This window comes from Excalfactoria chinensis, chromosome 3, assembly GCF_039878825.1.
Source record: "Excalfactoria chinensis isolate bCotChi1 chromosome 3, bCotChi1.hap2, whole genome shotgun sequence".
NCBI lineage: Eukaryota > Metazoa > Chordata > Aves > Galliformes > Phasianidae > Excalfactoria > Excalfactoria chinensis.
The window spans coordinates 47,243,662-47,258,469 of record NC_092827.1 but is presented as its reverse complement, the minus strand read 5'-3'; the positions used below and the strand labels follow the sequence as shown (position 1 = coordinate 47,258,469).

The following is a 14,808-nucleotide window of genomic DNA, read 5'->3' as shown; positions in this document are numbered from 1 at the left end:
TAATGTCACTACCTTTCTGTGAGCAACAGCAGGCTGAATACTCTTTCAGCCATTTAAAGATTTAGATCAAACCTCCAAATTACTGCTATAAATGTTTCTTCAAAATGGCAATATCAAAGTGAAGAAAGTTCAAAGTTAAGGTTGCTATTCTGCTTTATAAGTAATAAAAATGTATAAATGATGAAAATATTACAGAAAAGAAATATACGTGCTTGAAAAATCAAAGTGCACTACCATGTTCAGCAGTGAATTACAGGTGTTTTTAGCACAGTAACTCAAGATTCTACAGCAAACCAACCACTTCATAGATTCTAGTTTTTCATTTTAATAAGCATTAAAAAATTACAGAAGTCAACAGTATCTTTTCCACACTTGTGCCTGTGCCACATAAAGTACATTTAGAAGGAGCAGAAAGAAATCTAAATCACTGCATAGTCAGTCCTAAAAGATGCCACTCAATCCCAACCCAGTAAAAAAGTCAAACGCATGCTGACCTTTCCATGAGTAAATAGTCCCAGCTACCTGTCCCACACTTTTCAGGCCAAGTGATATAGTGTGAGCTTGTCTCCAGTAGAGCCAACAAAATAAATGACCTAGCAGGGCAGCAGTGCCCCACACTCCATTAGCCCTGTTCAGAACGACAAATAACTGATTGTTTCTAAGTTGCAGCTGCAGAAGCTATGGTCTGAATTTGCAGGAAGACAGTCACTTAGGGATAAAGACAGAGATGTTACCTCTTATTTATGGCAAAGAAGGAGCCTACACACCAGGACTTACTGCAGTAACCAGGTTGAGCTCACACATTAGCTTCCTCTACTGTAATTTGTCTAACAATACATTAAGGTGGTAACAGCCGGTGTGAATAATTCTTGTATTTTTTGTTTTGATGCTTTCTTAGCCTTCCAGATTTAAAATGAACTGCCAAAAAAGAGAAAAAAAGGGAGAAAAAAAAAAAAAAAAAAAAAAAAAAAAAGGAGAGAACTGGGAAAAGAAAGAAAGAAGAGTATTACCTGAAGGCCCTCTATGGCTAACCTAAGCATACTTGGTGTGAGCTTAGAGGCCTGCTTGAAGGTGAAGTTGCTCCAGTCTATAATCAAAACAAATCCATTCACTTGAAGCTCAGGATCTTCTATCATGGCTTCTAAAGAAAGAAGTATGGCGCGCAAAATATCCACCAATGTGTACCTGTGAATGTGAAAGCAAGAATTGGTTAAGCCATGTGTATAGAAGCATGGTGGGTGTTCTGAGCATTCCTCCTTTGCACTGCTTATCCAGAGTCTAACAGCACACATAACTTCAGAAGTCATGGGTATGTAAACTTAGGAAGGTCTCAAAAGCTTGGTTAGTTGACTTCATCCTCTGAGGTATGATTACATATGTCTAGACCATCAGCCAAAAAAAGAATACAAGAATATGAAACACCAAAAGCAGATTTGAACTTTTCTCTAGAAGACTGCCTAATTAATCTGAGTATTATCTCAAATGTCTGTACAAATGTATGTAAACAAATGGTATTTTCCTGTAATCATAATTGTATCAAATCCAAGTCTAACTCCAGAAGCCTAAACCCAAAGTTTCCTCCAATATTTTTTTCCAAATAATTGAAATAATAACCTCCACAAAATTACCCTCTTAAAAAGGATGGAATTTCCACATGCTGCTCTTACCCGTAATGTTTTATCTTAAATCTACTGAGGGCATTACAGAAGGCTGATCTGTAACAAGCCTCAGGGATCTCAAAAGTAGAAAGTAACATACAATAGGGTTGGAGTGTCTGTGGTTAAGAATAATAGCCTTCGCTGTTGTCTCTGGTCCCTTAAATAAAGCCCTGTGACAGCATCAAACACAGAAGTTCTCAGCATTCGGAACTCGCAGAGAAATCTCCACCATATCGTATATCCAGCAAAAAGTATATATGTTTATTTCAATGTTGCATTAAATTACATTAAATGCTACTTTTTTAAATACAGTGTGTGCACTGTTCCATTAAACACAATATAATGTTTTGAAAGAAGGGAAAAAAAGACAAGTGAAATTCATCCAATCTAGTTAACTTCACATATTTTTCCACATATTTTTGTTTTAGTCTAGTAAAACTTTAGGAATCTCCTGACTACATAGTCCCAGGAAAGAGAATTAATGTCAGTCTAACTCAAGTCAACAAGAAAAATCATGTTATCCCCTGAAAAGGATAGGGGAAGCATTTATTTACTATGATATTACTCTTTGTTTTAGAAACTCTTACTTTGATTTGAATTTGGTTTTGTTGACTAGGATAAGAGTTTTCATATCCCCCTTTTCCACTTTTCTGACAAGTTACGTTTTTCTAACATTTTACTGTTCAAAGATCTCACATTTGCAGGTAGTTTTGTATGCTCCCTTTTATTGTTCAGATTTTTCCAGCAGGGAGAGGGAACTGCAGGAGAAAAATTATTCTCTGTAATTTCCCTATGGAAATCCTCAAAATTCTGAAATTCTCTATTTCCCTTTAGCAAGGAAAAAAAAAAAAAAAAAAAAAAAAAAAAAAAAAAAAAAAAAGGCCACTGCTGAAAATGGAATTTTTTTTCCACAGGGATATCAAAGAGCTGTAATCCCAGGACTGCATTTCTGCAGGAGGTATAACAAAACAAGCCTGGGCAAAGCTTCTCATGGGCACAGGCAGTGCCTCAGGCATGGCATGGCACAGTTGACACTCTGTCCATCTCCCCAGGCAGAACAGTTCCCCTAGCCCAATTGCTGCATGCAACATCCAATTGGGAGGGGAAAATGCCATCTTTGCTGCTGATGTCTCGGAATAAGCAAAAAAAATATCCACAGCTCTGTAGTTACTTGAGGAAAAATGAAATCATCCATCGAGTCTTTCCTGACCAAGGTGCAAGTGAAATATGTAGGGAGCATTCTGCAGCAGGAAGGCTACAGAAGGTTACACTGATCACCAGTTCACCTATCTGCTACAGCACAAACATGCAATGATATTAGGGGATGCCTAATCAAGAAGAGTACTGAAGGTCCCACATATGGTCAATGTCTTGTATAACTGCCAGCATTAGTATAGAAGAACACTTTGCCTGAGAGGATGAGATACACAGCATTGTGTTCGGGGTCAGGGGTAGAGTTGGAGAGTAGTCAGCTGCCTTCAAAACCAGTTGGGCATGTCTCAGAATTAGTATTTTTTAATATAAAATTAGATAGAAATACACCCTGTAAGAGATCTTCCAAGGGGAAAGGTGGCACAGAGAAGAAAATCATCCCCAGGTGAGTCAATGTGAGAGCAGCTAATTACAAATATCTCAGTCTGAGGCAGACTTTCTATCAGATCTCATATTTACAAGAAGAATAAATTGGAATTACTCAAATTACAATTAGCCTCAGTTTCACGTGCCATTTGTGCTACATCATTCAGGCAACCTTATTCTCCATGACAGGGGCTCCACAAAGCAGGTGGCTGCTGGTAACAGCCAACCTCCAGTCCAAGATTCCCAGGTTCCTGCACCAGATTCCTAAGCACTCTCCCTATGGGACTTTAGGAAGACACTGCATGCCCTAGATTAATGGCTCTCTGGTGGCAAAAGGCTGCTTTGCTTTGTTTGATCAGTTCTGTAAACAGTACATCTTTATTTATTTATACACCTGAATGATATATGTATATTTGTATACATATATGCACCTAATAATATCTTGATATTGTTCAAGTCAGGGGGAAAACTGTCAGATATCAATGAGGACTTCAGCTACCACAGAGAGTAACCAAAAGCCACAGGGCTGGGTCTCCAGAAATCTATAGTATATTCACTGAAGCCTGCTGCATGTTTGCTTAGTGTGAGAAATACTGTCTACAATGACAATGACAACATTGTATGTTTACCCAATGTAAAAGACAAAATGTTGTTTTCTCACTGAAAACAACATCCTAAAGAACAAATATCTAGCTAGAAGCAAGCAACAACTCTCTCTGTCGAAAGAAAGTATGTGAGGTACCCATTTAAGTCTAAAAAGCCACATTAGGTTTATGCAGAGACTTGACACTGATAACCAAGCTTCCTTCCTCTAATACTCTTTAGGGCAATTAGCTGGAAAGAAAGGTGATCTTTCATTCTGTAATGGACCTCCTCTTCTGCTTCTGATACATTACTTAAGCACAGTACAGAAAACCAGACAAGAAACACAAATCCATTAATGAATATTTAAAGCAGCTTTTCCTCTGGACACATGCTGAGGTAAGCCAGAAATGTAAGCTTGGTGTGATAGATGAAATCTCAGGTGCTGCAGAAGGCAAGCGGAGTACTGAATGTATCACCTGAACAATCCAAGCAAATGAAATATGATTGAAGAAACTATATTAAAGCTTTCACACACTAGAGAGTTATTTGTGTACAGACTCATTTTAAATCCACTCCAGCCACATGTTGTCCAACATTTCACCTCACTGCAACTACTGTTCACATTAGCACAAGTGTGCACAGGCTCTACCACAACACATGCTCCAATCATAGCTGGGCTTTAGGGACATGAAAATCCCACATAAACAGAAGGTGGAAAAATTTACTTGATGCAAATACACAAAAAACACACACTTCAAGCAAACCTATGGCTATACCATTGCCTGCGGACAGCCACAAGCTAACCCAAATACCCTGAACTTCTTTACATAGTCCTACACAAACTATCTAATACAGTCAGACTCCAGACAAGCACTCGAAATTTAACCAGTAGGTATGAAAACTGCAGTATTGCTCTGGATAAATAACATTCTGAGAAGTGGGAGCTGTTTTTCACAATAGCCATGTCTTCTTACTGCTGCATTGGTTATTCCGCATAGGAAATTTCTTCCCCATAATTAGTTCTGTCCCAGCCAAAACCTTGATAGGAATATTTGCCAAAATAATTATCATTTCAGCTTCCAGAGATATGTGATGAAATGTACTATGCACTTTCATAGCTAAAAGCTGAACTCCTGCTGAAAGCTGAACTTCCAATCCTTCATGAATTGTGAGTCTCTGGAAAACTAGAATACCGGTTTGAGTAATGTGCATTACTCTGCATTTAATAAATTCTATTTCTTCAGAAATACAGCACTGAGAGCACTATGTAAAAGCTGATATAGAAACTGCAGCTTTAAAGCAATATTCAAATTACTGGTTTAATGCAGGCTTTTATTTTAATGTTTTGCAGATTACCATCAACTTTTACAAACTCCAAATAGGTAGCTTATTTTTCTTAGAAAAGGCCTTTCTCTAGATAAGATAGTCTTAAAACCTAGTCCTTGGGATTGCGCTGCTGAAGCTTTCACTCCACACTGCAATTACATTCTATATAGACTCAGAAATACAACCAAAGAAAAGGGAGAAAAGCAGGATGAACTACTAGTGATTCTGAAATAAATTTGGTACAAAGTGGCCCTGACTGCTTTTCCATACTTAAGAGCAAAAAGAAAAAAAATATATAACATATTAACCTTTAATGTAAAGAAAACATAGCATGAAGAAAAGACACTATCATTTTATTCTTACTGATGTGTGTTAAGTTGCAGCACTTATTAAGGAGACCCTCATTTCACTCTGGTCCCGGTTCCAAGGCATTGGCTGCAGAGCTGTTGGAAGCAGAGTGCATGTCCTGAGGCAGCCTGGAGCTGAGCTGGGCACAGACAAGTCCTGCTTTATTTATGCCTAACTTCAGTCACATTCCCTTGTTTCAGCAGATTCTTCCAGCACCCTCTGGCTAGCAAGGTACCACTAATTCCTAGGGTAATCTAGAACTCATGGCTAATTTATATGTATTTAATGTCCTCTATTTATAGAATCATGCTTAATTCAATGAAGAGCTCAGACAACTTTTTCAGCCCGGCTGTTAAAGTGAGTAACACAAGCTGAAAATACATCATCACATACATAATACACTCATAATGTTCCTTTTCTATGTCAACCCCAGCTTGAGTTCAAATGAGGTGGGGACCAGCACACAGATACACTCTACTGCCTCTTGAAATGTTCTGTTCCAGTTGACTTTGAGTCAATGAGGCTAGAAAGGCTTGACAAGTTAATAGCCATGCTGACAGTGATTCTTATAAATGTAAGAGGGCTACCATTTATACCATGACAGAAACAAGGCCTACTAGAGTAATGCTTCTCTGAGGCCTTGATTTGTCAAGAACAGAACAGCTCAAGTTGCTGAACATCCCACTCTTTTGTTATTTAACAGTGGCAGCAATTTACAGAAAAGAAAATTTCTTTGAGAATTTTTTAAGGGACACAAACGGCATCAAAGTTTTCAAATGGAAATAGGAAAAACAGTCTGGAGGGCATCCTTGGTAGTACTTCACTATGATTTTTCACCTTTTAACTCACTCTGCTACCAGAAGCCACAGTGGTTTCCACAAGGCCAATAGAAGGACAGGAGATGGAAGTCTCATGGCAAATCTAGCTGAGAGCTGTTTTCAATACTGAACATCTTTGGTGATAGGTGGCAACCACCATATGTTATGTTTAGGCATGTTTTGGTTCCAGCCAGTTCACAGTCAAATTGAACAACAGATAAATCTAATTTGGCAGAGTTATCCTATATTCTTAATTGCCATCTTACCCACAGTATCAAAAAGTTTTAAGTTAATTTGAGGATTCAAACTGAGTGGAATGATTGTGTCACTCAAGGTGCAAACTGTTAGCTACAAGATATAAATGACAAATCCTTTGCTTTAATTTAAACCACATCTCCTGAAAGTACCAAACGTAAAAAATCCACAATTTGTATTTTAATATCATTATTGTCTTGGCAAGTAAGGAATTCTTTCAAATGAGCCCTTGTGCCACTGTGGTTTAAAGGAGAAAGCTATCTGAGTCTGAGCCATCATCTCATTTCTAATCTACTGTTCTGGGTTAATGTTTTTAGAATTTCAGTGAAAGAATTGCTTTCAAGATATACACAAGAAACACACACTCAGATTTCCTTGCTTCATCAGTCTGGGTACAATTTGAAATGGTTAGAAAGTAGGAGATAAAAGCATCTCTTACAGCTGTTCTGTTTAAATAGTGGCATCAGACCCTGGGAGCCCTCATTCTGAAAAGAACCAACAGTGTTACACAAATGCATAGAAAATTAGAAAATACATCAAAGATTTTATCAAGTTCAGTTTTAGATTCATATTTTATACCATCCATATCCCATTATGGTAGATCAGTATCTAACACTCACAGTCATGGATAAAGATTCAGCTGATCTAAGTTTTACACTGATCAAAAAGACCCCTAGCCAAAACACTCACAGTCTAAACACACACGTGAATAAGTGGATATGGACACAGATGAGGGAATTCTAGGAAAGAGTAAAACAGCATTAGTCAGCAAAAGAAGCTACAGAATAAAACATCAATGTCCACCCTTTGAAAGACATGACTTCCATAGAAAAAATGACTCTATTAACCAGGTATTTTATTACTGTTAACATGTTACTACTGTTAGTACTGCTAGTTGTTTTGTCACACTGCCTCTATCAGAGCTTGAAAAATGACCTCCCAGCTCACCTGCGAGCTGGAGAACAAAGCAGCCTCCTAGCAGCTACAGAACTTACATTTTCATTTCATGGGTGGAAAAGCTCCTAGCACTTCTGCATATAAAGGTATAGTTTTGAAAGCAAAGCTTTCAAAATCTGTCTTTGCCCTTTGACTGTAAATTATCTGAGGAGACAGTAGTACTAATGGTAGTAAGCACAGTAGATTTCTGTATTCACTGTTGGGAGCTACTGGGTCACTACACCACAGACAAGAACCATGGAACCGTGGATTAGTGCACTTATCTCCTGCACTTTGTAGGAAATCTCTGGGATGAGTAATACAAGGAAAGAGCTCAAGAAAATAGTATCAAAATCGATCCGTTTTACTGAACTTGTGTACAGATGCTACAAAGCACAGAAGAACGTGCACAGCAGAAGATCCTTTGCTGTGAGAGCTGAAGTTATTCATGCCATTAACCCAAAAAGGCTTCACCATCTGAACATGTGAAAATGTGGAATCTTCAAATGCAAACACACACCTACAAGCCACACATATATATGAATCCATGGCCTGGAAGCTCATATGGAAGGCCGATCCCACCACCCCAAGTGTTATCTTGGCAGGAATTATGGAGAGTGAACAGAGTCCCATTGGAAAGCTGTTGGGCTACTTGATGCTTTATCCTCTATCTTCTTCTTTTTCTCTTTTTCTTTTTTTTTTTTTTCTTTCTTTGTTTTTGTTTGTTTTAAACTCATGTCTGATTTAGTTGTTCAGAAAGAGGGATGACTGGTACAGTTTTCAGGCCCTGTTTAATTTAATGATTTAACACTAAGTAGATGGGCTTGTTTTACCATAGGAATTCTTGCCTCCCATGCTTTTCTTTCTAATTGGAACAGTGTAAATGACAGACTACTGATGCTAAATAAATCACCTATAGCATGTCTGAAATTCATCTAAATAAAAGTAATCACTTTTTATTTCTAATGCTTCCATGCTGGCCATAATAAATTGTACACATGATACATTTGGAGGCTTGCTGTGCTCTATTTACTTAGTTCACAAAGCATGTAATGAGGTCCTAACAAAACAAACTTTGAAAAGGAATCCTCCCAGTCTTGCTGTCAGAGGAGCACCATTCACTTGCTACAATACTTCAAATCAGTTAGAGCATCAGCTTGAGACATACTGTGTAGCAACCTCGGTGCACTCCCCATACAATACCCCACAGGTTCAGCTGCTGAACAACAGAAAATGGAAATGGATAATTAGGAAAAAAGAGTGGCCTAGCTTCATTCCCGGGTCTGTCGCTGATGTGTTCGGAGCCTTGGAACAAGCCACTCCCCACAGCTAGGCTCCAGGGCTCACCCCTTTGTCTGTGCTGTGGTCTGAATAGGAATCTCTCAGCCAGAGGAGAGCATGCCTGAGGCATGTGCTGCTGAGGAGCAGGCCCTCTGCTGCAGACATGGCCATTGGGTATGCAGGTGGCCCTCAGTCACTCTGCTGTTGTAAGATAAAGAATTGTACCAACAGCACTTATGGAAAAAGATCACAGTGAATGTACTGTTGTGTCAGCTGGTCTCCTGCAATTTAAATATCAGTACAGTCAAAATAAAGTTATCCTTTTCACGTGGCAATTTTATATATATACATATATAGATATATAGATATATATATTTAAGTGTTACTCTCTGTCTTCTGAACTCAAGTTACACAAAACCACAGAATTATGAAGGGTTGAAAAGAACCTCAGGGGATCGTATAGTCCACCTCCCCTGCTAAAGCTAGTTCAGGCTTCCAGTTCCTGGCATTCACTTGACTATGTACTGATGACATGCAAAGTGTCACAAAGTTCTGGGAATTTTCTTCATTACTGAGAAATAATGGCATTATCAGTCCATGCTTTCTTAAACATGGGAAACTGTTCATGATAGATGCATGATTTAATAAATTGTCCAAACATCCCCTCAACTGCTAACTCTTTCTTTGGAGATTTTAAGTTTGTGGAGCTTTTTTTAAAATAAGAATTTGAGCTGGTCCTGAGGAGGGACAATGAAGTCACTCACAGAGTCCCCAGTGACATCACCTTGCTCATCACTCATCGTCAGTGGCTCCATATGCCAGAAAACCACAGCAACATGAGGATCTGGCCCCAGCTCTGCCCACCTCCATCTGTATTTCCTGGTTGTCAGTGTGGTGGTGGGTGCAGTTTCAATATGTGCTAGACAGCAGCTTCCTGATCCCTGGGTACAACCCAAGGGCTAGCAAGGACCAGGAATCTTTTCTGGCAGGCAGCATGGTTGTGGCCACTCAGTTTGGAAGAAGAAAGGCACAGCAGGCAGAGACCCACCCCAGCTGGAGCACAGTGAGTCCCCTCCCACAACAGTCATGGACAGCCTGTGGGAGGGCCTTGCACAAACACTAACACTTCTGCACCCATTCTATCCACCATGGCCAACATTTGTGTCCTGCCCATTTCAAAGCAGCTGAGGGCAGGTGCCTCAGTGCCCAGTGCCCAGCTTGCATTGTCTGTGTAGGACAGTGTTGGTGAAGGCAACTAGCAGGTGTTTCAGTTTTCTCACTAAGTACTGCAGATCTTAAACCTGCACCCACCTGAGACCCTAAAGAATCCTAGAGATACAGTCCTCAAAGGTGTAGGCTTTAGATGTAGGCTCTTTAGGTGTAGGCTCTTTATGGATGCACACACTTACATGCACTGAAGTCAAACTGTGTTGGTGATTTACAACTGCAGGAGAAAATAGGCATGGCATCTGACGGTCTTATAATACCCAGCCAAAAGTTAAATGAATGGGCCCTGATGGTAGGCAGCTTTCCGGCCAGTCTGCCAAGTCATCTTCAGGCTAGAGCAGTCCTCAGAAGGGTGAGACTACTCCGGAGAATGCACCAGCTTCCTTCAACCTGCTACCAGAGCTTTGTGTGCCTGGATCATACTAGCAAGCAGATTCTCACTCAGAGTAGTGTAAGCAGGGAAAAGAAGTGGCTTCTCTAACTTTCATCCTAGCATTTCCAGGTGGCTCAGAAAGGGCTTTCTTTAGATGAGGGAAAGGATTTGGAGCTTCGGCTTCCTGCATGGGCAAACTTTTCAGCTCCAAAACCACAATGGATACCTTTGATTTGCAAAGAGCATCTCCCACTTTCTCCTATTGTACCTGAGCAGCTCTGTGTGTGCTGAAGCAGAGAGACCAGCACACTGAGTGCAGCCAGCCTTTGTCAGGGTTGAGCGCAGCATCTGCCACATTGGCTCTCTATGGTGAAGGGGAAACAGATGGACATAAACCCCAAAGCACCCGACTGAGTGCACTCGAGCAGCTCCCAAAAATTCAGAGACTAGAGGATGAAAGGACTGAAGAGGTGCTAAGCCATCACATACATTTCTTTTCTCTCCTTAACTCTAGGCTGCTGCCCAGATCATGTGTCCCACTGCCACCCACCCACTCCCTCCACTCTGGCACAGCTTTTCCCACGCATCCCCCTGGGAAAGAAGGCAGGCAGGTAACCCCGCATTTACCTGCTCTGGTCCCAGTTGGCAGCAAAAAGGACGAGAATCTTCCTGCCATAGTGGTCCAGGTTGGCTAGCCCACCAGGGAAGCCGTCCTTCAGCGCCTGCTTGATGCCCGGGTCGGTGGCCTTGAAGCTCTTGAACATGTCCAGGTTCTGCTGGCGGTACTCAAAGTACTGCGCCAGGAGGCGAAATGCCTCAAAGTGTTGAAACTTCCTGGCCCGCAGAAACCGCAGGATGAAGGCATCATCGGTGCGGAGGAAGCCGATGTCCGGCCGGGTGATGACCATGTCCCGCACCTCCTGGATGTCCTGGTGCAAGGTGTCGGGGTTCTCGTTCAGCTCCAGACGGGCTTTCTCCAGAGTCTCAGGGGAGAGCCCTGCCTGTAAGTGAGTCATGGTGCTGCCCTCCTCCTCCTCCTCCTGCTGCCGCCCGCGCTCCTCAGCCTCCCGCACGCCGGCCCCGAGGCAGGGAGCCGGGCACGGCAAATCTCTGCTCCCCGCCGCCGGGCCTCGCCCCGCCGTTCCCCGGCCCGCTCCGGAGGTTCCCGGGTCCCGGGGGCTGCTGGCTCCCTTCGCCGGCACCGCGACGCCCCCGGCTGCTGGCGGAGCCGCGTTATCTCTCCCGCATAGCGCCCTCCCCGCGGCGGGCTTCGCCGGGCCGCATCTTCCCCGGAGCCGCTCAGCGGAGGCGCCGCCGCCCGCCGCCGGGGACTGGGCTGCGGGCTGACGGCTGCCTCTCGCCCCCGCTGCCGGTGCTGCGGAGAGGGCCGCTAGGCAGGGCGAGCGAAGCCAGGGGCTGCTCCCCCGGCCTGGGGCTGGCAGGGGGGCTGCCCTCCCCGCCGCGGCACCATCTAAGGGAAATCAGCCCTCGCCCGCTTCGGAAGCCTCTTCGTGGGAGGGAAATTAAAAAAATAAATAAATAAATAAATAAAAAATCACCAAGCTAAAAAAAAAAAAAGAAGGGAAAGAAAAGAAAAGAAAAGAAAAAAACCCACGAGGAGGTGAAGGCAAACCGCTTCGCAGGTACTTCACTGGTACCGCTGCCCAAAAGCAGGCACGGAACCCGCAGAAAAGAACGGAGCCACGGCCTGAAGGATGCTCGTTCCCCCCCTGCGCCCTCCTCCGCTCCACGCCCCGGCTCCCAGATGGCAGCAGCCGGCGCGGGCTGCGCGGCCCCGCCTTGCGCACACGGACGGACGGACGGACGGACGGACACACGCCCAGGCAGCCGAGCGCCGACGACGCCTGCGGATGCCGTCCCCGCGGACACGATCGGGAGACGCGGAGGCTCAGTCTCTGCCTGCGGCGTTGCGCGGAATTTGCGCCAGCGCTGCGAGCTGCAAGATGGTGGTGTTGCGGCGGGAGGGGCCGCGAAGAGCTTGGGATGCCGTCAGCGGCCGGTGTGAGGCCTCCAGCCCCCTCGGGGCTGCATTTCTTAACGTGAAGCGTTGTAGGGGTAAGAGCCTGGGCTTGAAATACAGCAGCCTTCTGTTTTGGCCTCGCGTGTCTTTAAATTGCATTGTGTTGCAATGAGCAAAAATACCGTGCTCCAGTATATTGGAGATGTCAGTTAGGAAAGATGCTTTTCTGATGCAGAAGGTTTGGGTCTGCGTTCAGATTTCAGGGAAAAGTTCCCGCTGAAGAGCATCTGACCTTTGTCTGGGGGACTGGACCTTTCTGATGCAAATGTGTCTGAAAATGAAGTGAAAGGCACGGGGAAACCTCCGCCGTGCGCCTCCTCCTCCCGCCGGTGGGAAGCGCAGCGCCTTGGTGCTTCTTTGCCGAGATGACATCGCTAAAGCACATAGCCTGAATTATTGAAAAGGCACTGAAATCACTGATCCGTGTGCAAAGTGCAGATGGGAACGAGACCAGCGGGAAGTATAGGCTGAGTTCTATGGCAAATAAAGATACTCATAAAAGCAATTAAATGGTGCCCTGCATTTTCTGCAAACCTTTAGGTGGAACGTATGAGGTCAGCAGCAAGAGGGGCTGTTGGCAGCGAGTGTGGGGCTAAGCTGCGATCAGCTGTCAGATGGCAAAATCATTACTCATCAGTGGACTTCTGGGAGGTTTTGTTTTCACAGGGTTCCATGGGGTCTAACAGTTCTTCACCAGATCCCTTGTGCCAAAACAGGTTTCACCTATTTCCTCACAGCAGCACAATCTCAAAATAATTGCACTATGAGTGGCTGGGAGGGCAGCAGAAACAGCCCTTCCTGGGCTGGAATAACATGGTCTAGAGGTAGGCCAGTGTGGGAGAGCCACTATCTCTTCCATCCAGCTGTACCATGTACTGTGGCATCCCACACAAGAGAGGAAGGAGTATGGTCCAACTTAAGACTGAATTGTTGTCTAGAAATACCAGCTCTTTCTGGGATGGAGTGAATTGAGGGGAGGCCTCATAGCAGCCTACAGCTCCTCAGGAGGGTAGCAGAGGAGCAGTGCTGAGCTCTTCTCTCTGGTGACAGCAATAGGACCAGAGGGAACAGCATGGACTGTGTCGGGGGGGGGGGGGGGGGTGTCTCATGGGTGTTAGGGAAAGGTTCTTCACCAGGGGGTGGTTGGGCATGGAACAGGCTGCCCAGGGCAGTGGTCATGGCCCCAAGCCACCAGAGTTCAAGAAGCATTTGGACAATGCACTTGGATGTATGATCTGATTTTTGGGTGGTCCCATGTGGAACCAGGAGCTGGACTTGATAACTGTTGTGAATCCCTTTCAACTTGGGATATTTCATGATTCTCTGTTCCCTAAAATGTTTTAAAAGTAGTTTCCTTATGTATAAGTGGTAAACGTGCAGCTGGTAACTCTTTTTTAGAGCGGTCATTGCTCCAGAAATAGTTTGTGCCTTATTCTTTTGCTATATATTTTTGTTGTTGTTCATTTGTTTTTGCTAGTTTGTATCATTAAGTCTTCCTTTTCCTTCACTCACTGTCTACCTGTATGTTACTTATGTATTCTTCTGGAGTGACCCTTTGAGAATACCTGTTTCCATTGGCCATAAGGAACAGCTGACCAAGTGAGACATCGGGAATGTTGTTTCCCCTTTCTGATGCTACTGCTCTGCCATTTCCTCTGCAACAAAGCTATAAGAGTAGGCCATGTGACAAGTACCTCAAATTCACTTTGTGCCAAGCAGACTGTGGGCATTCACTCCTGCAAAATCAAGCCCATATATGACCTCCAGTAGCACATTCCTTAAGTTGTTTTTTCTTTTACAAAGGGAAACATACACACATAGCAGATTTGCTCGTGTATTTCAAGACACAAATGCAGTGAAGAGGAAAAGGAAAAACTGAACTGGCCAAAATCAAAATAATTTTGGAATTACATAAACAAGAAAAAAAGTCAAGAAAATATAAAGAATTTTATCTGAAAACTTTCACTGGCAAATATATTTTTGTTTTCCCCCTTCTTGACCAAATCAATTGATTCCTTTCCTCACCATTTCTTATACACAAAAATACACACAAAACAAAACAAACAAAAAAAAACAAAAACAAAAACAAAAAAAAAAACAGGAAAAAGTGCAAAAATAGAGGATTAAAAAAATCTGGAAGCCAAAAAAAAAATAAAAAAAATAAAAATAAATCCCATTTAGTCAGCTTCTGTTTCAAAGAACAGACCAGTTTCCATAAGGATGGTTTTACTGATATAAAAATTTCTAGCCAGTGCTTCATCACATTAAAATGAAATTCAATGACTATTAACAGAATTTCAAGAAGATGTTTTTTTAGTGAATTTTGTAGTTGAATCATAGATGAATTAGAGCAATTATCATAGACCGATTTTGTAGTTGAAT

The 14,808-nt window shown here is 42.9% G+C and overlaps 1 protein-coding gene across 1 annotated transcript in view; it reads right to left on the bottom strand.

The window, feature by feature from the left end:
* Positions 1–11,861, bottom strand: part of CLVS2 (clavesin 2) — a 51,967-nt gene extending 40,106 nt beyond the window's left edge. The window contains exons 1-2 of the mRNA XM_072331276.1: positions 11,013–11,861; positions 1,011–1,185 (exon numbers count right to left, since the gene is read on the bottom strand). Of these exons, the coding sequence (XP_072187377.1) occupies positions 1,011–1,185; positions 11,013–11,401 (564 nt within the window). The 5' untranslated portion in view covers positions 11,402–11,861. The remainder of the gene's footprint in view (positions 1–1,010; positions 1,186–11,012) is intronic.
* Positions 11,862–14,808: the final 2,947 nt, after the last annotated feature.